Here is a 25,855-nt window from a genome sequence, read left to right as displayed (position 1 = left end):
ACTCTATACCCTTTATTTTTATTTCATTACTATGTTCCTTCTTGTTTTGTACATAACATGTCACTGAATGTATCATACAGTAGTGTATCCCTAAGCCTAAGAACATATTTCAATGAGTAAGGATTCCTATTTATACATTATCTCCTGCTTCATGTGCTGTCAAATTGTTTTTTCCACAGTTATTGCTCGAGCAACTTTCTGGGTTTTAGTAGACAGCACTATCGTTACTCAACAGCAAATCATTAATCTCGACAATGAGCAATTTGGGGAGAAGTGTCTTGCCCAGGGACACAGCGACATGCTGACTGCAGTGGGGTTTGAACCTGTGCTCCCCTGATCCGAACACCAACGCACTAGTCCACTGCGCCATACGCCTCCTTAGGTCAATGAGAGTACACCCCCACGGCCACGTTCCATGTCAGCGTTAACACTTAGTATCTCTTCTGTGACTAAAATATAACAGTGTGTATATCTCAAAGAACAGAGCTTGGATTAAATAGCAGGTCATTTGCAGCTGAGGAGACAAGCAGCTCTGCAGGAGGACACACACGCTGAGCAAACTGCTTTTTATCCCACACAACAATTACATGAAATTCCCCGTGGTGTATGCCGATGCTGAGTCCACAGAAACAAGTACAACAGTGTTTAAAGTTGTTATGTACAAAGAACTCTATTAAAGATGTTTAGCCGATTAACATATACATTAGAGAATGAGGAAGATACTTACTGTACATTATTAGGTACGTCTAACTCCTCACATTCTTGTTGATTAGGCAATATTGCACAAATTGGAAGATGGAAAAGAGGATAATGAATACAGTTGAGACTAATTTGTGCTTCTTATTGAGCTAGCTGATATGAAACAGTTAGAATAGTTTAAAATTGCAAATCAGATTAAAAGAGTCTGATATGGGTCTCCAGCGATTAAACACTTATTGATTGATTAAATATGAAGCCAACAGCTGTCTTTCCAATATAAATCTCAGAAAGCTAATAAGCTGCTTTTCAAAATGTGAAATCTTGACACAATAGATATACTGTTCAATAGATAAGGAGATTGGTCTTGAATGGTAATGTAAACAATGTGTTTCAAATATTAAACCGTTTAATACATCTTTTTTTTCTGATGCTGACAGTGTTACCCTTTTCTCACATTCAGCCTTCTCGCTTCTTATTAGAGGGTTCACAGATTTGGAGATTGCAAAATATGGTCGTGACAAGATTTCCCTCCAGCAGCTCAGCCCCAGATGACCAAGGAGCTGCAGAGATCACAGGAAAGCAAGACTACATTTGCTCCGGAAGCGTAGCATTCGTTGCTGTTTCCATATACTGTCTGTCTGTGCATATGTCACATTAGGTATCGCTTAACTAAATGTCAAAAAGTGGTTGTATTGAAGTGAAATATTAGCAAATGCCAAATCAAATTGCTTTAAAAAAAATATTCGAAACAAGATTTTTTGATTAAATTGCTTCTAAAATCACAGAATAAGTAGATTGATATCTTTGCATAAAATGGAGGGAATACTGGGTAAAAATCTGAATCACTTCCTTTTCCCCTGGGCTAAATCTACAAGGTGTGAACACATGCTGAGTGTATAATCATCGCCCGCTAACGCCTTTGGTTTATAAACACGCCTGTCATCCTCAATTCTTAATCTTGTTTAATATTAAAAATGAAGGGGCTGTTACGGTTCAGAAACCAGATTTACATAAATCTAATTTATCATGACATTCATTGGAATCCACTCGTTGACCGGGAAGTCACAGGTGGCACATCATTATATTAAACTGTCAAAATGCAGTTAACTGAAAAAGATGCCTTGATGTTTCGAGTGACAAACTAAGAGCTTGTTCTCCTGTGAATAGAGGAAGGCACAAACTGTCAAAGTGTTCTTAATTTAAGACTGTAAATAATCCGAGTTGTGGCTCTTGCTTTTACAAAGAGCCAGCTGTATCCACAACTTGATTCTGGCTGAATTTCAGCAATAAGACCTCCAAAGAGATGCCAACCTTTCATTTTTTGGGCAACTATCCAGTCTTCTTTACGGCACAAAGTTGAGTGTGTTGAAACTGGATCAAGTTTTATGGAAAACACTTTTCTGGATTTCCCTTTCCTGTCAGGGTGTTAGCCGTTAGCTCTGTAATGGGTTTGTTTACCCTGATAGCACAAAAGCTTTGGATCGCTGGGAGTAGAAGGTTTACAGGTCCGGTGTGGTGGAAATACTGGTGGGTAGCGTCTCCTGTTGAGGTACATTATCTGTGTAAGTGTAATGTACATTAATCATATTTACGATGTATTAATTAATTGCACTTTGAACCTGAAGGGTCGTCAAATGGGATCTTGTTACTTTAATATGAAGATATAAAAATCCTCTTATATTCATGTTTTTAATAGGGAACTTAATGTGTATTTAATAAATCCCTCTTGGTGGCTCATTTGCACGGAACATGTTTCAAAGAGCAAAGCTTTTCCACGCTTTTCCACTTCCTGCTGATCACCTTGGGGACGGTTAACTAGTCGGAAAGAACCAGGGGTCACAATAGCCGCTTTCACACCGCAGGACTTGCCGTACTTTAGCCGGCACTAAAGTACCACGGCACTGAATCCGCCAGGGGGCTAGTGCCAATCGCATTCACACCGCAGTACTTTCCCTGAGGCAAGATTACGCTGACGTCACTTCGTCTTCTTCTTCTCTGGGTTTACTGGCAGGCCGCAAAACCACTTCACGGCAGGTACAAAAAAACGAGAGAAGAAGAACTACACGGGGGAGGGGGTATAAAGCCCACCCGCTGTATGAGGCGTTTGTTTACTTTCCGACCTCAGACATGATGGAGTTCATAAGGGTAATAAGGGTAATTTACAAATAAAATACCCCATTATAACAATGGACTTTATCTTTATGTATTTATTATATATTACCCCTTCAGGCTGATTTTGGAAAAGGACATTAACCCTTGTTTGGTGTTTTTCCCTTATTTATCTAAAACAAATGACATGATAAATTACTTGTGTTTATGTGTGTAAGACTTGTGTTTCTGCCCCTGCCATTGCTGCACAAGGTTGCAACATTGTAGATAAATTCAACCACCAACACCTGTCTGCTCTCACATTCTTCTATTCTGCAAATTTGGGGTGGGACACAATAAATAAAGCTTCGCCAGTTTGTTTGTTTTATTGCACAGTCAAGACATAACAATAACGGCATCACGCTGTTACAGGTGTGTAAATTGACGTAAATTGAAGTTAAATAAAAGTGTGAAATGTAAAATAAAGTGTAAGTAGTTTCAAAACAATGTAACAGTGGCAATATATATAGCAGCAGACACACCTTAGTGCAAGTTAGGTGTCAGTATTAAAAAACAGTGGCAATATATATATATATAATAACAATAGAAAATCGTTACCACTCTTATTATTGTGGTCTTTAATTTTTTTTATAGTCCTGCCTGAGCTTCTTTATTTTTACCCGACATCCGTGTGCACTGTGCACGATTCCCAGCTCAAGTAGCTTTTGCGAACATCGCTCAAAACATTTGGAGTTGGGAACTGCTTTCTGTAGAAGCTGCTGCATCCCGTCCTCAGAGTAAATTGCCAGAAGCGCCGACACTTCCTCATCATTCCACCGCTCCGGTGTTGTAGTACGTGTGGTCATAACTGCTTTAAAGTACAAAAAAACTACTCGCTCAGGTGTGGATGTGGTTTTGTAGCGAGGAAAAAAATGGCTGCCTAACAAAAAAAAATTCAGAGTCTAACGGGGCGTGGTTTGCAATTCGCCCAGCCAATAGAAATAGAATATAAATTGGCACTCTTTTATCACCAGGTTCGTACCACCTCTCTAGCAGGGACTAAAAATGGCCAAAAGAGATCCCGGCACTGAGTAGTCCCGGCGGTGTGAACGCGACATTATTGGTACTAACGGAACTAAAGAACCAAAGTACCAGGGAAAGTCCTGCGGTGTGAATGCGGCTCATGTGCTTGTGTAGTTATATTTTCTATTTTATCCTTTGCCCTGCAGTGTTAAATGAGAGAATCTACTTTTGTTGCTCTTGGTATAATGAAGTAAGACATGTGGAGCATTAGTATGTGTTGTGAAGTGCTTTCTGGAGCATCTCTCTCTGGTAAAAAAATGAAATTACCCATCCTGTATATGTTGATGAGACAAGTCTGTCGTACGAAAGTACTATGACATGGCATTTTAATGTAAAAAAAACCCACTTACAACAGCGGCGCTCGTCAGCTCCATTGGGACAGTCTTTGTGTCCGTTACACTGCAGAGCCTGTGGGAGGCAGTCACTCATGTTCCCACATGGGAAATGGCCGAGTGGGCATCTATCATCGACTTCCTGATTGTTGCCCAAGAGAGCTGAGGGAGAGATGGACAAAAGAGACTGAGATGAAATGGGTTATTCTCACAAAAGCGTCACATTTCAACTGTCTACATTCAGTTCAGGGGAAAAGTGTGACTCATATAAGTTAAAAGCAAAACTTCACAGGAAATATTTCAAAGTAAGGGAAGGTAGTGGTAACACTTTATGGTAAGGGGACATCAATCATCATGAATTCATGCATTACTTAATGCATGAATTCCAGGCCAAAAAGCTGACCAGTCACAGCAATTCCAAGTGTTGTAATCATGATTAACTAAGCATACTTCATCATGTTTGTGCCCCTTCAAATAAAGTGGTGACCTGATCCGTCGTTTACACTGATAAATAACATATGATTAACAATAACAATGGTTAGTAACCATTTGGTGCTCATGCATCAATCATCTTTGTGATCCCTCAAATAAAGTCAGCCCTGATGTCTATTTAGGCATCATGTATTTGGCAATATTACAAATGCAAATTAGATCATAATTTTGGACTTAATTTAAATGATCAATTATATAGTTAGGACTTTTTTTATGTATCATACAGTATTATCTTAAAGCTAACATACCATTAAAGATAACTCATTCTTAACATACTTTAATTTATAATTCAAAGCCAACAAGATCACATTTTCACATATCATGTCACATAAGAAAGCAGTAACAAATGTCGGCAAAGCCACAAGATTAGGAGGCCTAGGGAGGACGTGGATTACCACATAACAATTTAAAGTATATGGGATCACACAGCAAGGCTCAATGTAACCATACTAACTTGTACTTACCGTGAAATACAGAGGTTAATAAAAACAATATTTATAGGGACTGTTAGGGAATAATTTGCTTAGGTATTCAACCTTTGACACAGTTCATAATTTTTGTATTCATTTTTACCAATATATATTTCTTTATGTATTGCATTTTTAATTATTTTATCCTTTTTATTCCTCCTTCACTGGATTCCTCAAAACCACCTGCAGAGAGAAGTAATTCTAAATACTTGCGGCCTGTCCTATGTGGAATCTTTTAATTTATGAACCTGGGTCCTGCTGATTTTAATCACACTTCATTTTAAGACAATTCGTTTCTTATTATTGTGTTTAAATTATTATGTGGTAATCCACATCCTCCCTAAAGTAGGCCTCCTAATCTTGTGTTTTAGCCGACATTTTTTACTGCTTTCTTATGTGACATGATTTGTGAAAATGGGATCTTGTTGGCTTTGGATTATAAATGAAAGTGTGTTAATATTATGAATGAGTTATCTTAATGGTTTGTGAGCTTTAAGATAATACTGTATGATACGTAAAAAAGTCCGAACTATATAATTGATAATTTAAATGAAGTCCAAAATTATGATCTAATTTGCATTTGTAATATTGCCAAATACATGATGCTTAAATAGACATCAGGGCTGACTTTATTTGAGGGATCACAAAGATGATTGATGCATGGGCACCAAATGGTTGATAAAGGTGATTTCACATAGGCCATTAATCATATGTTATTTATCAGTGTAAACGACGGAACAGGTCACCACTTTATTTGAAGGGGCACAAACATGATGAAGTGTTACGTGCTCCCTTTTCTGTTGTCTTCTCTTTCTCTCTGCTGCGCAAGTACACCTGGTCCGCCCCTGGCTCCGCCTCCCCCAGGTGTACTACATGAATGAATTCATGCTTTTTCATGCATGAATTCATGATGATTCATGTACCCTTACCATAAAGTGTTACCCAAAAACAAATGTTGGGGGGACATTGACTTTCAGTTGCATGATGATATGTTATTGGTGAGCCTCATTAATAAAGCCTGTTAACCACCCAGCCTTTATAGTATTTAAGGTTATATTTGTGGAGACAATAACGCCACTTAAACCGTGTCTTCTTTAACTCCCACAGCCTACACTCCCATATTAATGAGAAATGAGGGTTATAAAAATGCTCTGATTCATTAAGCTCGACTTTGAGATGAAAAACCAAACTCTGCAGATCTTTTGTCTTCCTCACCATTAAGGCAAAAACATTTTCAGTTCTCTTACACAGAGTTTCTTAGGGTGTATCTACACTCCTATATTAATGAGAAATGAGGGTTATAAAAATGCTCTGATTCATTAAGCTCGACTTTGAGATGTTCCTAGTTTGTAAATTGGTTAACAGAGGACTCATTTATGTCAGTCATTTTGTTTTTAAACGTTTTTCATGATCCTTCATGGTGCATTATTTATGACCACCCTATACTTCTGTCCAAACCTCAAGTTAGCCACAAGACGATTAAGTTGTCAGAAAATACTTTATTTTAGCTGTTCATTTATTGCAGCCTTTCATGGATCTGGCATGTAAAACAAGACACGAACAAAACCCTCATTATCACTTGCCAGCAAACACAAAAGCTCTACTCTAGCTCTAAAAGCTAGTAGATCATTTTAATTCAAACATTTACATTTTTATAGATGCCATTGCTCCAACTAAGGTAAAGGAAGTGTCTGGCAAGAAAATATCTCCATGGAGAAAGGCCATGACCGTGAAAACAGAAAAAAGAGAATGTCGAAAAGCTGAACGCAGGTGGCGAAAAACAAAACTCCAGGTTCACTTTGAAATCTATAAAGAGAGACTTGGCCTTTATAATTTGGAATTGAAAAACGCACGACAATCGTTCTTCTCTGACATCATTACCAAAAACAAAAACAAGAAGAGTGATTAAGAAAAGCAAACAGAAGATCCAGGAGACATTTCCAGGTAAGTGACCCACAGCAAAGAATAACAGAAATAGAGGATAAAGATGAACAAGCAGCACACAAACGCCTCCTCTTTATGCAGAAAGGCACTAATTGGTAACAAGGAGCTGCTGAGGAGGACCAGAGTTGGGAACAGTGAGACAGATGAGCATTCGTTTGTGACATCTCTTTTAAGTATATACAGAATACACGTTTATATTATTATGGTATTAACCAACTCTAGTACAAGTTAGTCTCTCAGGTGAGAATAGCTTTTGTTTTTCATTGAGAATTTCTCAAGTGGTCATTTTTTTGTATCACTACTTTTTTCAACTTTCATTAAGCCAACTTCTGACATGGTGGCAGTTCTGCAAAGCACTAACTCTCTCATTATGCTAACATAACATTAACAGAAGTTATCAAACCCCACCCTAAGAAACTCTCTTTTTTTAATGAAGAAAGTGTGTAACTATAACTTTTTGAATTTTTGAATTAAAATGATCTACTAGCTTTTAGAGCTAGAGTAGAGCTTTTGTGTTTGCTGGCAAGTGATAATGAGGGATTTGTTCGTGTCTTGTTTTACATGCCAGATCCATGAAAGGCTGCAGTAAATGAACAGCTAAAATAAAGTATTTTCTGACAACTTAATCGTCTTGTGGCTAACTTGAGGTTTGGACAGAAGTATAGGGTGGTCATAAATAATGCACCATGAAGGATCATGAAAAACGTTTAAAAACAAAATGACTGACATAAATGAGTCCTCTGTTAACCAATTTACAAACTAGGAACATCTCAAAGTCGAGCTTAATGAATCAGAGCATTTTTATAACCCTCATTTCTCATTAATATAGGAGTGTAGATACACCCTAAGAAACTCTGTGTAAGAGAACTAAAAATGTTTTTGCCTTAATGGTGAGGAAGACAAAAGATCTGCCGAGTTTGGTTTTTCACGTTTTGTCTCTGATTTACGCAAACTCAGTGGTTATATCAGGACTTATTGTTCTGCGTTGCCCGTAGTTCAAAGCCAGTGTTTCTGCTAATACAATGTCAAAATGAGATTCTTGAATGCTACACTTGGTTAGACAAAGCCGGTCTGCAACATCTGAATCAAACACTTTGAAAAACAAAATGTTCTGCTCCTGTTTGATCTCAGACTTGTGTCTTTTTTATCAGCGTCTTCCCTCAGAGAGGCCTTTCAGTCTTGTTTGTTTTTGTTTTAACCTACACACATTAAATCCCACAGCAGAAGTCACAAATAAATGCTGAGTCTTGCCACAGTGATCACAGTCGTATGGCATTCACAATATAACCATTTAAGCCACTCAAAAACCAGAACACAAACTCAAATTTAGATGTGCAGGACTATTAAATTAGACTGCTTGTGGTCAATTTGAAATGTGTTTCCCTTCTCTCAAGCATGAAAGATCACCCAAAGTGTCACTGTTTCATTTACCATTGTTGGGGGATTAATTATCTATCTATTTTTATAGGCAATTTATTCTAGAGCCCTGCAGTAATGGCCCAAAACAGTCTGCATCAATCTATATTTTATCCATATATCATGTTTCAGTATATATATCAGTATATAGTTAAAGTGCTGACATTTACTTTTAATGGGCTAAAACTCCCAACTGATCACTTGAAATTGATGTAAACAACCTCAAACCTGAGTCAGCACTTTACCTCTACAATAAATATTTGTCTCAAACCCAATGCGCTAGGGGGATAGAGCCAGCCCAGCACAACAAAATATTGTGTGAATTTTGTTGTTATTACTCGCAACATCAGTATAGCCATCATGCTGAATAGGCAAAGAAAATCACAGCATTCATAAAAAAGGAAAACTGCAGAGAAAGAACAACTTTCTCAAGGGAAGGCCTACATGCTATGAGAAGTGACTGAAAAGAGAAACCTCTACATCACTGTTTGCCAAAGATGAGAAAATGTCCTGCACTGTCCAGAAAATAATAGCAATGAGAAAACAGATCCACCAGAGTAAATATTTGATTACCTCTGGACACATGGATGTCAATTAGCAGCCCCACTTTGTGTTTTGTCTTTCTATATATGGCAAGTGATTTTATTAAGTGGTCTCACAGCGGCCGAAGCGTCATCTGCCAACTCATTCAAATAAGTGCCAAGCCAGAAATGTTTGATGCATACAGTACAGTGACGTGCGGTGAGGTTCATGGCTGGTGAGGCACTGACTCTTTCTTTTAAATTGGACCTTAATCGAAATATTCGGTTATTTACAAAAGCTTTTTTAGTCTGATGCTTCAATTCATTTTAAACAGACCGTTCAACAAAAGGATACCCACAATCTAAATATTGGATTGTTCTTTCTTAGTAAGAACCAATTTTCATTACAATTGTGGTCTTACCTTGACTTGAAGATGAAGTCCATGCTATCCTTCTGGACAACAATCTCTATTACTTTTTTGTAAAAGTCCTCCTTATCTTCCTCTAGTTTCAAAAGTCTAGTTTGTTGTTTGCGTCTACCGTCTCTGCGTAGAATAACAGTAGCAACAAGAACCTGTGGGCTCACGTGCGCCCCCTTCAGTGCGGCAGAGGTTATGGCTGCCTCTCCTGGTGCTTTTTTCATTGCCGTTGTATGATGAGACCAGCGAGCCTAAATATCATATATACGTGAAATAAGTTATTTAGAGACTATGGATGGCGAGGATAAATGTAATAAAGGGATCTACAAACATTACATTGGTGACATACAGTGAGATGGTGCAGGCATGCGCTTAGGGCCCGCTTTCCAGACAGTTTCTGTGAGGTGACGCATTCTGAGGTGAGGCAGATCTCATCTGTGCCTCACCTCACCACACAGTAACTGGCTTGAGCGCGCTCACAAAATAAGTGCCCGCATTAAATTAGTACCCCGCGCTCCAGCCAGTTACTGTGGGCTTACGTGAGGCAGAGCTCGTCCCTGCCTCACTCCCATGTAGTTGTAGCGGAGCTCGGCCAATTTGCTGATTTTGACTATAAAAAGCGATTGGAATCATACATAAATCACACTTACAACACAGATCAGTGGAGACATTGTATTATTATTATTACTATTTAGTTTTTCTTTAGTTGTTTTTCCGTTACATTGGAGTATGACAGGTGAGGCTCTGCCTCCCCTGCATGCCTCCCCTGACTGCACGTCGCTGATACAGTAGCTATCGACAACCATCACTTTGAGCTTAGTCTCACAATGTTTCTGACACAGGCAGAAGCTGTAGCAAACATTTGAAAATGATATGTTTGGGTGAAAACACTGAATGTAATAGTGTTGTTTGTTCATTGTTTCGCACAGAACTATATTTTATAGACAGAGTGGGGTAACGAGGGGTTGAGGGAGAGATTTATTTTATAGTTAAATGATCCTGCTACATTTGTCACTCAGCCAAAAATAAACTTTCTCTGACTTGCTCCATGGCAAGGCAAAGCAAATGTATTTATATATTTATATAGCACCTTTCAGCACCAGGCAATTCAAGGTGCTCCAGAGATGTTTTGTTCTGAATTTGGTGAAAACTGCTCAAAATGTGTAGGAGGAGTAGCTAATTCAGTGGTAAATCCATATTGATGCATATGGATGTGGCTTATATGATTTGGCTATATCTTTCTGTACTCTCACTCCTTGCAGTTAAATGATTACAAGCTAAAACATCAAGTTCATTGCTTTAGGACTAGCATCTGTCCAAATTGCACCAAATTCGACAACACACTCCCCTGGGTCTTGAACAATACACAAGTGTGAGGAGGACAACTTACAGATAGACAAAGTTGCCTGGCTTTATTGTTAGAAGTCAATCTTTAACTATAAAAAAAAAAGAACAAAAGTAGCTATACCACTCATTGTATGCAGGTGTGTTAAAAGTGCAGTCGCTATTGCTACATTATTTTGTGTGTGTGGCGTCATCACCATGTTTACATCTGCAGGGTTGAACTATTGCTTTTTGTGGTGGTGCAGGTGGTGTGTTGTGTTGTTCTGACGATTAACTCTCCCTCCACAGTCTGTTCAAAGTAAATTGGTCGGTTTGCCAAGTGTTTTATATTCTAATTGCTTACTGTGTTTTATAAACAAAGTGCATGACTATTGCAAATATGACATTTAAAACTGTCTGGCAAAGCTTCCACCTACACATGTTGACCATAGAGACAATAGAAAAATAAAACTTTGTATCAGTCAAACCACCAGTCCCTCAAGATGCTTTCCAGCCGCAAAGAGCAGATTCAGTTTGACACAACGCCTCGTTGAGAGGTAAAAAACCTTCACATATCGAGACTGGAAGCAAAAAATCTGATACGTTGCAAGCCTCTGTGGCCCTTCAGTCTGAAGGATGCTTCTGATTGCATCATTACTGCACTCAGTAACGGCACAAATAAAATATGTACTGTAAAAGGATTGAGTTACCCTGCAGACAACCAGTAAAGAATCCTGATCTCTGCTCTACGGTCTCTGCTGCTCTGGAATCTCTGCTTGAGGCTCAGAAAAATCCAAATCTCCTGTTGGTACGCTAACTTCCCCCTTTCTCTGCAGACAGAAAATAATTGATGTGAGCAATAGTCTGCGTAATCTGATGTTATCTGACATATATTTCATTATAAATTGGCTCGGTGTTGAGATGAACCTGAATGGGACTCTGTCTGACTGTCAGTCCTAGAAAACGGTAAAGCAGTTACTCTGATGTTTTAAAACCCGGACACTGAATTTAAGCTCTCCTCCATTGCCCTGATGGAAAATATTTGATTTATTGTGAATATTTGAAGAAATTAATTCAGAGAAATATGTATACAATTCTTTAAAAGGGTTCCTCACTGAGCAGGAGTGTCACAACAATGTAATACAACTATAATCTTTATATTTCTTACCATTATATAATGATCAGTGTAACTGTGGGAAATACTTTTTATAATCCATTTTCGATTAACAAGCCGAATAACACCCGTTTCGGAGTTGTTGTTCCATCAAAAGGAGTGTTAATTTCTGCATACTTATTATGCCAGCAATCACAGCTCGTTTCCCGATTTGGAACAAAACAAAACAGAATATCTGTCCCTGTCCGGCCGCTCAACACTCTCAGTGTTTCGTTTTGTGTCAAAAATAAATCCTCATTCATGAAACATTTTGACACTAAAGGAGAGAAGATTAGTCACAGGCTGGGAGGTGAGGGGGTGTGAGTGGGCTTGAATTTTATATACAATTATGTGAAATGTAACTGCTCTACCCATGCTGTTTGGGAAATCCCTTTGAATATAATCATCTTAAAGATTGAGATGTAACAGTTTACTAAAAAGAACTGTCGATTTGTCATAATTATTATTCCCTAAATAATCTCACTTAGACAATTCATTATAAATCTTTTCAAGGTTTTATTGTTTTTAAATTAACTCAATATGTAGTAAGTCCCTAAAAAAGTATCATTGTCCTTGTGATGATACTGAAAAATCTCGCAGCCTTTTCACCTCCTTCTCTGATAGAAAATTCATCCTATTAATAAAATCTGATAAATAAAATCAAGTACTTATATTACCTCTCATCTCAGTCTGAGTGAGGTGGATAAGCAAAATGAAGACAGGTACGTCCATCCTGAGGCGCAGAAGTTTTCCAGCACTCATGTCTCTTCGGCTGTAACGCCTCAAACCGATCCACGATATGAGTCCCTGTAAAAAAACGACAGATAATTCAGCCAAAGTTCCGGTCAGTCCAAAATGTTAGAGCATGCCCGACATCTAAAAAAAACAGAGAGAGCGAAGTAAGCCATCGGATGAATTGTGAAGTGGCTGCACGGTGCGCAAAATCAGCGACATGCTCTCCAAATACTGTCCTCCCGGAGCTCTCCGAAGACTCTGCTTAGATCTCCCGTACAGCCGACTGCGGTGTGACAGAAATAATGTGCGAAAAAGAAATTGGCACCATGACTGATATATCTTTTTGAAGAGAGGGGAGGTGGAAGCCTCTGCGTGTGTGTGTGTGGTGTGTGTGTGTGTGTGTGTGTGTGTGTGTGTGTGTGTGTGTGTGTGTGGTGTGTGTGTGTGTGTGTGTGTGTGTGTGTGTGTGTGTGTGTGTGTGTGTGTGAGAATGAGAGAGAGACGGGGGGGCTACTTCCTGTGAAATAAAAGGAGCACTTATTGCACCCATGTTACAGGACCGGGCCCTGTACAGTATACTCCTCAGGCCTATAGCTACACTGATTTATATCGGCTTTATTTCCCAATCTTGGAACAAATAATTGTCTTTTTTTTCTAGTATTATTTGTGAGGCGGTTCCCACAGATAGGCTAGGCTTCTTAAATACACTGAACAAAAATATAAATGCGACACTTTTGTTTTTGCTCCCATTTTTCATGAGATGAACTCAAAGATCTAAAACATTTTCTATATACACAAAATAACCATTTATCTCAAATATTGTTCACAAATCTGAACAAATCTGTGATAGTGAGCACTTCTCCTTTGCCGAGATAATCCATCCCACCTCACAGGTGTGGCATATCAAGATGCTAATTAGACAGCATGATTATTGCACAGGTGTGCCTTAGGCTGGCCATAATAAAAGGCCACTCTAAAATGTTCAGTTTTATCACACAGCACAATGCCACAGATGACGCAAGTTTTGAGGGAGCGTGCAATTGGCATGCTGACAGCAGGAATGTCCACCAGAGCTGTTGCCCGTGAATTGAATGTTCATTTCTTTACCATAAGCCGTCTCCAAAGGCGTTTCAGAGAATTTGGCAGTACATCCAACCGGCCTCACAACCGCAGACCATGTGTAACCACACCAGCCCAGGACCTCCACATCCAGCATGTTCACCTCCAAGATCGTCTGAGACCAGCCACTCGGACAGCTGCTGCAACAATCGGTTTGCATAACCAAAGAATTTCTGCACAAACTGTCAGAAAACCGTCTCAAGGAAGCTCATCTGCATGCTCGTCGTCCTCTTCGGGGTCTCGACCTGACTCCGGTTCGTCGTCGTAACCGACTTGAGTGGGCAAATGCTCACATTCGATAGCGTCTGGCACGTTGGAGAGGTGTTCTCTTCACGGATGAATCCCAGTTTTCACTGTTCAGGGCAGATGGCAGACAGTGTGTGTGGCGTCGTGTGGGTGAGCGGTTTTCTGATGTCAATGTTGTTGTTACGTTCCCTATTGGGGCCTACAGCGGCTGTAACAGTTGTGAATCGAGTGGCCCATGGTGGTGGTGGGGTTATGGTATGGGCAGGCGTATGTTATGGACGACGAACACAGGTGCATTTTATTGATGGCATTGTGAATGCACAGAGATACCGTGACGAGATCCTGAGGCCCATTGTTGTGCCATTCATCCACGACCATCACCTCATGTTGCAGCGACATTGTGAGATGAGGCCCCAACCGACAGGAGTGAAACAAATGTGTTTGGAAACAAAGTAGGCTACTTTGCAAATATAATTCTTGTTTATTATTATTATTATTATCAACACAGTTACTTTTGTATACAGTGAGGTAAATGGTAAATGTGCATGTATGTCGTTCAGTATGCGTCTGCATTTCCTGCCAAATACTAGCCTCAAAAAGATTAAAATATAATTAATGCAAATAAACTTCTACTAATAATAATCATAATCAATTCAATAATATAAATACTATATTATTTTATTATAATATAGTTGTAATATAGTCAAGACAAAACATGCTTATGACATGCTCAAAAACTGATATTTCTTAAATCTGTATTCAAATAGTTCCCTCTGTCAGCAATGTATCAACAATTATACACACATTTCTATCAGTATTTCTCTGTGTTGTGGTTGACATGATGATGACTGTTAGGAGTTAAGGGAGAGGCTTAGCATCACCATGAAATGTGCAAATTGACATAAAAATGAATAAAAGGGGAAAAAATGCTCCATGTGTTTTAGGCTGTAAACTTGAACTGTTATGTAAGTCAACTAGACAGACAGTTTATCACTCTTCCTCCTGTACATTATCAGATAAAAGGCACCACATACTTGAATGAATGGTAAATAAAGAATGCTGGAAATAACAATTTGACTTATACAACATTCGCAAGTTGTACATTTGACTCATACAATAACCCACCTTCAAGTGATGCTCTAGTTTCTTTATGTTTTTTTTTTCCCCTCTTGCTTGCGCCGGACTGAAACTGTCTTTTCACCGACATCTCTTCACCTGCACTATTGCAACGGTGTCGGGTTACAGACGTGCTCCCCTTGTCACCTCTCACTCTCGCGTTTCAGCGGGGGGTGCGCGGAGAACTGCGCGGAGAACTGCGCACAGCATCTGAGGCCCTCTGGGCAAGGCGGGGCCCCGTGCAGCCTGCGTGATTGGCCTGTAGGGAGGGGCGGCCCTGCTAATCAGCATCTTGATATGCCACACCTGTGAGGTGGGATGGATTATCTCGGCAAAGGAGAAGTGCTCACTATCACAGATTTGTTCAGATTTGTGAACAATATTTGAGAGAAATGGTTATTTTGTGTATATAGAAAATGTTTTAGATCTTTGAGTTCATCTCATGAAAAATGGGAGCAAAAACAAAGTGTTGCATTTATATTTTTGTTCAGTGTAATATAAAAAAAGTGTATAATCACAAAAAAAGTAGTCCATTCTGGAAAAATCATGCAACACACACATTAGAAATCATTCTTACTTACTGTATTGTAGAAATGAAAAAGTATACTTCAAGATTTCACATTTTTTATCTATAGTTTGTGTTCTATGTAATGGATAACAAAATTCACAATATTATTCAGCTTCTCATTATTCTTGGTGATATCTACATCAACACATTGTCTGACTCAGAGCCCAGCTTTACTTGTGTTATTGTATGGCACCTCACTCCACTTTTTAAAGGGAATACATTTGATTTGAACCTGAAAGGACTGAAAGGGAATACTTATTGGCTTGTTCAAACATTATTTTAATTGTTTTTGCATTATAAGTCTATTACGGACACTTTTTAGGCACACAAATTGATGGCCTGTTTTTTGTGAGCATTTAAACCCTTCTTGCATCTGTTGCTGGGTGTCTCTGTCCCCAAACTGAGCTATTGTTAAATTCCTCTTGTTACAGTGAGTTTAACAGATCAAGTATTTGATAATGGACATAGCCAAGCTTTTATTTGCTTCAAGAATTGTAAACCAGGCAACTGACAGAAGATCCGACGGCACAGAAGTTAACCTTCAATGATGTGGCACAGATTACTTGGCAGAGCATTGATTTATAACTGCTCTGCATCATCTGAGTGTTTCAAAATGTAAAATCCAATTCAGAAATACCTGAGCATTTCTCTCATAATCCAGAATAATATTAAGAAAATTGGGCAGATATTGTTCTTTTTAATGTTTTTAACCAATACCACACAGCAGAGTAATTATTATTTAAATTAATTAGCAACCACCCGGACTTTGAGCTTTAAGAAAAAGGTCAAATGTTAATGCTATGACATATGTGGTTAGGAAACAACACTTTTTTGTGTGCCATTTAGATGTAATGGTGTTTTTTTTCTCCAATTGTGCCTTTGGGGCTGACCTCTTCTGCTCTAATCAATTTGGATTCTAATAAAAGTCTTCCATTTTGCCATTTTACAGGAACATGTGGGATATATTCTCTTGCTTTCGACACAGGACCAAACCATCTTAAACAAGGTTGTGGCAGCTTTACTCTTAGCATCTATATTAAAGGGGACCTATCATGCAAAATGCACTCTTGTACGTCTTTTATCAATCAATCAATCAATCAATCAATGTTTATTTATTTATGGACTTATGATCCATGACCACAGCCACGCCTCAAGATCCAGGGATCGCAATCCAGGACACAGGACCGCAGCAACAGGATCATCCATGACTCCGGATCCCGGCGTATATAGACACCAAAAAGAAAGACATTTGGGGAAGCTGGGTTAATCGGAACATGAGAGTACACAGGTATAGACAGAGAGAAGGAAGAAGTAAGATGTCCCCCCGACAAACTAAGCCTATATCAGCAAAACTAGGGGCTGAATCTAATCAGCCCTAACTATAAGCTTTATCAAAAAGGAAGGTCTTAAGCGCACTTTTAAAAACGGATAGGGTGTCTGCCGCCCGAACACAAACTGGAAGCTGATTCCACAAATGTGGAGCTTGATAAGAAAAGGCTCTGGCTCCCATTGTATTTTTAGAGACTCTAGGAACAACCAACAACCCTGCATTCTTGGAATGCAATGCCTTAGTAGGACAGTAGGGTATAATGAGTTATTTAAGGTAAGATGGCGCCTGCCCATTAAGGGCTTTGTAGGCGAGAAGAAGAATTTTAAATTATATCCTGTGTTCTATTGGGAGCCAGTGTAAGGCAGCCAGAACAGGAGTAATGTGGTCCCTTTTCCTAACTCTGGTTAGTACACGAGCTGCAGCATTTTGAAACAGGTGAAGCGACTTGACTGACTTCTTGGTACACCCTGATAATAAGGAGACAATAATCCAGCCTTGAAGTAACAAATGCATGGACTAGTTTCTCTGCATCGTTTTGAGGCAAGATATGCCTGATTTTTGCAATGTTACGTAGATGGAAGTAGGCGGTCCTTGAAATTGATTTATGTGGGCGTTAAAGGATAAATCCTGATCAAATATAACACCAAGATTCCTTACAGTCTCACTGGAGGCCAAATTAATGCCATCCATAGTTAGTATATCTTTAGATAATTTGTTTCGTAGATTCTTCGGGCCAAATACAATAACTTCAGTTTTGGGTCGTATTTAACATCAAAAGGTTTAAGGTCATCCATGTTTTTAAGTCCCTGAGGCAGTCTTGAATTTTATTTAGATGATTAATTTCATCAGGCTTGATTGATAAATATAGTTGAGTATCATCCGCATAACAATGAAAATGTACAGAATGATTCCTTATAATATTGCCTAACGGAAGCATATATAATGTGAACAAAATAGATCCGAGCACTGAGCCCTGTGGCACTCCATGGCTAACTTTGGTTTGCGTGGAAGATTCATCGTTGACACGTACAAACTGAGAGCGTTCAGATAGATAGGACCTAAACCAGCCTAAAGCAGTTCCCTGTATGCCAACTAAGTGCTCTAGTCTTTGCAATGAGATATCATGGTTGATAGTATCAAATGCAGCACTGAGATCGAGCAAAACAAGAATAGAGACACGTCCCTTGTCTGAGGTTGTTAGAATGTCATTTGTGACTTTAACCAGAGCTGTCTCTGTGCTATGATGTGTTCTAAAGCCAGACTGAAAATCTTCAAATAAATCATTGTTTTTTAAGTAATCACACAGCTGTTTTGCGACCGCTTTCTCAAGAATATTTGAGAGGAACGGAAGATTAGAAATAGGTCTATAGTTGGCTAAAACCTCTGGATCGAGGTTGTGCTTTTTAAGAAGTGGTTTTATCACTGCTACTTTGAATTATTGTGGAACATAGCCTGATAATAAAGACATAGTCATAATATTTAATAAAGAAGTGCTAATTAATGGAAAAACTTCCTTCAAACAGCTTAGTTGTAATTGGGTCTAACATACACTTTTATACATGACTATGTGTCCCCGGTGTGTCAGGGAACTCACCAAGTGTCAGAAAATACAACCCTCTCTCTTTTCCTCTATACCCAAATCTCAAAAAAAAGGGGCTGTAACGGATCTGATACAGACTGATCCAGATTTGAATTATTTCTACGTCACAAAAGGGGTGCTCCACTTAGTGGTCAATTCTCCACCTATCAGGGGAATGAGAGGTTGGGCCACGGCCGGCCATTGCTGCTCGAAAGCGCTGTAGTACATATGCAAGGCCAGTAAGTGGCGCTCTAGTCTGCCACCAAAGCAGGGAAGAAGACTTCCCTTGCATGGTTGCCATGGTTGCCCTTCTGTTTATTCTCCGCTGTAGCTCTTTTTCTCCCTCCCCGAGGCAAGCGTTTGCGCCTCCTGCTTTAAAACAAATTAATAATGACTATATAATCATATGTAAGGGATAATGTGCAGCGACGCGGTCATTATGGGGAAAAGAACACCGACAGGCTGATCAGGAGCCCGACGCGAAGCGGAGGGATCTAGATCGGCATGAAGGTGCAATAAGAGCAACACAAGCGATGATGAATTTACTTACAAAGGACGTATTTATTAAAGTGGGCTTAAATGTTCCAGCATGTGTTTTTGTTGCTACAGGTTTGGAGCAGATGATATGAAGTCACTCCAAACGAGGAAGTAAGAACATGCTATCAATTACAAACAATCTGATTTTGAGTAAAAAAGACAATTTAGCCAAACCCGAGCAGAGAAAGTAATATGTAGAGAAGGAAATGAAAAGGCCTGCTTTTTTGTTATTGTAAACATTACATTGCTGTGTAACTCACTTCCCTGCCAACACGGGGGTCTTTCGGGGTGTTTTCAAAAGTTCATGGTGTTTCTTTCATTCAGTGGCAATATTGTGTTGCACAACACATGCCTGAAATATTCTGAAAGGTAGGCAGGTTGAGGATTTCAATATCCCCACTGTTTATTTTTAGAATAAGGAGTCATTGAAAAAGGATTGAAGGTGAACCGCCTTTCCGCTCCGCCCTCCAAAGAACAGCCCTGAAGATAAAAAAAGTTATATTGCAAAAGATCAGTATTCCAAAAATGCAGTTTAAAGAGCATAATAAAAATGATAAGTAATAGACTTTTTGCCATTATTGAAGCACAGCGCCCTTTAGATACATGAGTCACGGACTGAGTGATGGTCACAGCTCACCTGTAAAAGCATTTGGTTATTAAAGAGACCTCCACAGTAACAGCATTAAGTGTTTTTAAGTCCTTGAGGCAGTCTTGAATTTTATTTAGATGATTAATTTCATCAGGCTTGATTGATAAATATAGTTGAGTATCATCCGCATAACAATGAAAATTTACAGAATGATTCCTTATAATATTGCCTAACAGAAGCATATATAATGTGAACAAAATAGGTGGTAGCACTGAGCCCTGTGGCACTCCATGGCTAACTTTGGTTTGCATGGAAGATTCATCATAGACACGTACAAACTGAGAGTGTTCAGATAGATAGGACCTAAACCAGCCTAAAGCAGTTCCATATATGCCAACTGTTGAGATCTCCATATCAAGTGAATACTTAAAACGAAAGTTAGTTATAATCAAGTATAATCAATTATATTCTTGTATAACTCACAATGAACATTTTTCATATGTTATGTTTTTCTATATTTACAGTATAAACAAAACACAAGTGGTTTGTTAAATTGAGTGTAAGGCCTATAATGATTTATGCCTTACTCTCTGATAAGAGAGTAGGGCAGTTTCTTCCCTCTCCTCTCACAGCAGTACACAGGGAGGGGGGCTCCGGACTTAAAGAGAAACACACTAAGGCCCCAAAAAGGTGGTTATTTCATAGCCGAGAATAATATTTTGCAGGGGTCATGTCCTTTTTACACAAACATGGGAAGGTGTGTCTTATGCCATAGCCAATAGAATATGTCTGGTCATGTCCAGTCCTGTACATCAGAGGCCATGCCCAGTTTTCACAAATATGGGTGTGGAGGAGGTGTCTTAGGTTTCTATATCCTGTTGTTGAGCATAAAGACACTGGCGGATGGGGAGGAACTTTTCTTTTTGGGAGGGAGCGAGAGAGAGAGGGGGGTTCCCCTGGTATGCTCTCTCTCGGTAAGCTCTGTCCCTCAGAGCTGGGTTAATAGCTCTCGGTAAGGTTCTCTCAGACTTGGTAAATATCTCTCAAATTTCTTGGTTGAATGCTGAGTGAATTTCTTTGTGAACTGAGTGGAATGATTTGATGGGAGATGTGTTTGTGAATATTAGGCCCGCCACCTGTGAGGAATCTTCCTCCGAATTCATGCGGATAGGAATGGGTTTTTGAATGTTATTCCCACCATCTGTGTCGGAAAAACGTGTATGAATATTAGGCCCGCCACCTGTGAGGAATCTTCCTCCGAATTCATGCGGATAGGAATGGGTTTTTGAATGTTATTCCCGCCGTCTGTGTTGGAAAAAAGGTATGAAAATGATGTGAATTGATTGGGTGAAAATGAAAGTTTGAATGTGCTTTTTATTATCACCGGTCATTTATGAGGAAATGCCTCTAAATTCTATCGGGAGATTTAAAAATCACAACTGAATTGGGCAGTTGAAATTACAATTCTGGTAATAAATGTAAAACTGTGAATTAAAGTTTCATATTTGAACATGATCACAGCATCATTTAGTTTATTATGATTATAATGTTGTAAAGAGAGAAGGTAAAAACCCTGTATTAGTTTGGACCTATTTTTCTTCAAATAAACTGATCCCACCTTTTGGATTGGGATAATTTAAAAGACATCTGCGCTCTCCTCTCCTGCTTCAAAGGTAAGATTGCACCCTGCCACACTCACTCTTAGGTAGGGCCACACCTCATTTACTGATATCAAAATCCTTCGGGATCGCTTAAACAGATTTTAAGAGAGTTGTCTGAATTGAAACAGCAGTTAATTGAACCTGGTTCTTCAGGGAGTTAATAGAGGTGAGATCTTGCTGACCTTGGTGGATCTGAGCCAAGCAGTAAACTTACATAGACTCAATAACTTCTGTCAGGTCAATTAGTAGGTCAGAGTAATTTCCCGGAATAAATTATCAGGACCTCACCAACTCTTACACAACTAAGTGCTCTAGTCTTTGCAATAACATGCCATGGTCGATAGTATCAAATTTAACACTGAGATTGAGCAAGACAAGAATAGAGACAAGTCCTTTGTCTGAGGCTATTAGAATGTTATTTGTGACTTTAACCAGAGCTGTCTCTGTGCTATGATGTGTTCTCAAGCCAGACTGAAAATCTTCAAATAAATCATTGTTTTTAAGTAATCACACAACTGTTTTGCGACTGCTTTCTCAAGAATTTTTGAGAGGAACGGAAGATTATAAATAGGTCTATAGTTGGCTAAAACCCCTGGATCGAGGTTGTGCTTTTTAAGAAGCGGTTTTATCACTGCTACTTTGAATTATTATGGAACATAGCCTGATAATAAAGACATATTCATAATATTTAATAAAGAAGTGCTAAGTAATGGAAAAACTTAATTCAACAGCTTAGTTGGAATTGGGTCTAAGATACACGTTGATGGTTTAGAAGAGAGAATCATGGAATTTAATTGTTCAAGGTTTATGGCTGAAAAGCATTCTAATTTACTACCTAGTGTAATATTAGAACTTACGTTTCCGGGAGCTGTTGATAACACTATACTGGTCAAAGGCAAGCTCATTAATTTTGATTCTAAGAGTAACAATTTTATCATTAAAAAAGCACATACAATCATTACTACTGGGTGCTATCGGAATAGAAGGCTCAATCGAGCTGTGGCTCTCTGTCAGCCTAGCTACAGTGCTGAAAAGAAATCTTGCATTATTCTTATTCTCATCTATTAATGAAGAGTAGTAAGCTGCTCTCGCTTACGCAGTGCTTTCTTATATTCATTGTAAGTAATATGCCAATTTAAACGAGATTCTTCAAGTTTAGTGGAACGCCACATCCTTTCAAGTTGTCTCGACTTTTGCTTTATTTTTGCGGGTTTCGGCATTATGCCATGGAGCTAATCTATGTTGTTTTATTTTCTTCTTTTTCAAAGGAGCAACAGAGTCTAATTTTATTCGCAGCGCATCTGTAGCACTATCAACAACATGATCAATTTGGGGTGGTGTACATTTTGTATAAGTTTCCTCCCTTACATGCAGACATGCTATCGAGTTAAGTATTAGTGGAATCTCTTCCTTAAATTTGGCTATAGCACTAACAGATAGGTTTCTGCTGGAGGAACTTTTGACTTATGGTTTGTAGTCTAGTAACAGTACTTCAAAAGTTACTAAGAAATGGTCGGACAAAGCAGGATTATGTGGTTCGACTAATAATTGCTCAATTTCAATACCATAAGTCAGAACAAGGTTGCGAGTGTGATTATACAACCCAGTCTCATGGCATTTCGTGTTCACCAACACGATTTTTAATCTATTGATTCGTGTTCACCAACACGATTTTCCCCTTTTTTTCGTGTTGCACAGCACGATTTTAAAAGCAATGTATTTCTACTGGTAATGTGTTTCGTGCCTGCAGCACGTCTTTTTCTCCGGCCGGGTCGTGGAAGACCGGAAGTTGTGTGGTTCATAAAAACATGCTCTTACTCAATATCAAGCCACAATTATTGCTTTTATTTTAAATCGTATAATTTATGACTTTTGTTGCCGTCTGTGAGGAAAATAAATGGGACATTCACACACTCACACAACTTGGCTCTGCAATCGGGAGGTATATTGCCCAAGGATACATTTACATGTTGAGGAAACAAGAATGAGTAGGATGACAAGCAGACCAGCAGTATACAGGAGCAAAAGAAGGCGAACGGACATAAATAAAGGTTGCAAAAACAGAAGGAAAACTTTTTCTAATATTAAAGCACTAGAAGCCTGAGAGTGATACCTTTGGGATTGATATGTAGGACAGTTGGTGCAGGGATGGTAGCCAAGTGGCTGCTGGACAAGGCAACAAGAGAGGTGATGAGCCGTTTGTAGGCTGGTGTCCAGTTGACACACACTAAAGTAAACAGATATTGTTCTAAACTGTATTAAAGTAAACAGGTATTATCTTGAACTGTATTGAAGTAAACATGTATTATTTTGGACTGTTTTAAGTAATCCTATATATATATAACCTTCTCACTTACACTCAATGACCCAGATACCCTGCTACACACACATACACCTCCTTCCACCAGCACACACACATATTCTTTTCAAGGTTCTTTCTGGGGCCAATATAATCTCAAGCACCAATATATCTGTGTACAATGTTTGATTGTCTGGGAGGGAATAGTTTGTGTGAAATATTCCTTGGGAAAGTAAAGGAGTGAAGTCAGGTGGAAGATAAAGATTGACTCTGTCCTTGTTTACTTCCGAAGCTGTCACGCAGCTCACGCTCTGTTCAGAAGTAATGCGCCAATATATCTGTGTACAATATTTGATTGTCTGGGAAAGAATAGAGTTTGTGTGAAATATTCCTTGGGAAAGTAAAGGAGTGAACTCAGGTGCAAGATAAAAAGTGACTCTGTCCTTGTTTACTTCCGAGGCTCTCACGCTCTGTTCAGAAGAAAAATACTTTTTCCCAGAACTCTGATTCGCTGTATTGGGCCCGACCCGAAGTGAATCCAACCAGTAAGAACACCTAGGGGAGTGAGCAACCGACCCAACTCCTCCCCACGGACTCTCTGATTCACTTAGGAGTCAAATGGGACGGAAGAGCCGACACACCTCCGCCCCAATATGTCTATGTATACTGTTGTTTATTCATGCAAAATGCCCCCTGTTTCTGACTGGCTGGTCCCGATATCTGTATCGCACGGCAGTAGAGCGCGGAGCCTGGAGTGCTCTGTTACAGCACACAGTGTGTGTTGTTACCTACAACACACACACACACACACACACACACAAACACACACACACAGGCGCAACATGGGGACATGGAAGAGGCCGTGGCAGAAATACTCCCTGGCAGAAAAATGTTTTTGTTATCCTTACAATGGAATAACCTTAGCATCATTATCAGTGAAAGCATCAGATGGCTCAGACATAAAGAGACTAGAGAAACAAAAGAAGACACCGGCTCAGAAATTATCATAGGGAGAGAAAAGGGCCAAATTAACTTTTACCAGGGATCGGCCCTCGCCATCTGCAATGTGTTGCATTTGGAAGGACAAGACAGACTCAAGCGGTTCATTGCACTAAAAGCATCTCAAAGGTGTATACTCTAATGGGTCAAGATAAAATAACGAACATGTCAGCTGATGTTTATTCATGAGGCGTTTGAGCAGCTGGAAAGTAAAACCATTTGGCTTTCAGGTTAAAAGACCCAGTTGTAATGAATCAAGATTTAGGAACTTCAAAGGTTTGAAAACAGAAGGGACCTATTATTATTCCTCATCATGATTCAACAGACTATTATCTTTATCCTCCTTTTGGATTTTCTTTGCTTCTAATCAATGTCACTTCTTCTTTCGAGTATGCAAATGGAGATTAGAGGCTGAGAATAAGCGTGAAGGCATGCCCTTGCATTTTCTTTGTCTACTTACTTTGAGCGCTTAGATTAGTCTCTAATACTTTCAGTGCTTTACAATGTTATTTCTTTCACTTACTACGTTTGTTTCATTCGTTTACACACATTCACAAGCCTAATATCCTGGGCGGAGATATTCAATACAACTTTTCTCTAGAAGTTTATTTTCAAAAAGCTGTTCAGTATGAGGAATTGGTAACTATTTTGGGGTGCAAACTAGCTTGAGAGACATAAGAATATCAATTAATGTCAAGCTGATATTCCGTTAGGAGAGTTTTAGTTGTCAGAATTAATAAGGGATGCATTTTTCTAAAACGTAAAGGCTGCAGCTCTGCGCCAAGATAGGAGAACAAACATGTGAGCTGATGTTTATTCATGAGGGGTTTGAGCAGCTGGAAAGTAAAACCATTTGGGTTTTCAGGTTAAAAGACCAAGTTGCAATGATTCAAGATTAAGGAAATTCACATGGTTTTTCACAGGGTTGGAAACAGAAGGGTATGGAAGCAAACAAGAGACAGAAGTATTTGAATTTTATTAGACACCGAATTTATAGCATTGAAAATAATTACTTTGAAAATCATGTATCTGAATGTTTTTGCTCCGAATTTACCTATGTGAAATACAAATGTAAAAATTAAAGTGAAAAAAATTCGAATGTTCAAATTCAGAAAATTTGACGTCAAAAAATTAGCT

The 25,855-nt window shown here is 39.0% G+C and overlaps 1 protein-coding gene across 3 annotated transcripts in view; it reads right to left on the bottom strand.

Annotated features, from left to right (window-relative positions):
* rxfp2a (relaxin family peptide receptor 2a) overlaps positions 1 to 13,001 on the bottom strand; it is an 80,842-nt gene extending 67,841 nt beyond the window's left edge. Inside the window, exons 1-2 of one of the 3 annotated variants that reach the window (XM_034207328.1) lie at positions 12,618 to 13,001; positions 4,221 to 4,364 (exon numbers count right to left, since the gene is read on the bottom strand). In XM_034207328.1, coding sequence (XP_034063219.1) covers positions 4,221 to 4,364; positions 12,618 to 12,702 — 229 coding nt within the window. In that variant the 5' untranslated portion in view covers positions 12,703 to 13,001. The remainder of the gene's footprint in view (positions 1 to 4,220; positions 4,365 to 12,617) is intronic. The other 2 variants (XM_034207342.1, XM_034207336.1) reach the window with 2 other exon arrangements.
* Positions 13,002 to 25,855: the final 12,854 nt, after the last annotated feature.

This window comes from Gymnodraco acuticeps, unplaced genomic scaffold (genome assembly GCF_902827175.1).
Source record: "Gymnodraco acuticeps unplaced genomic scaffold, fGymAcu1.1, whole genome shotgun sequence".
NCBI classification, from domain to species: Eukaryota; Metazoa; Chordata; class Actinopteri; order Perciformes; family Bathydraconidae; genus Gymnodraco; species Gymnodraco acuticeps.
The sequence above is the reverse complement of the archived record's forward strand: the minus strand, read 5'-3'. Positions and strand labels throughout refer to the sequence as shown.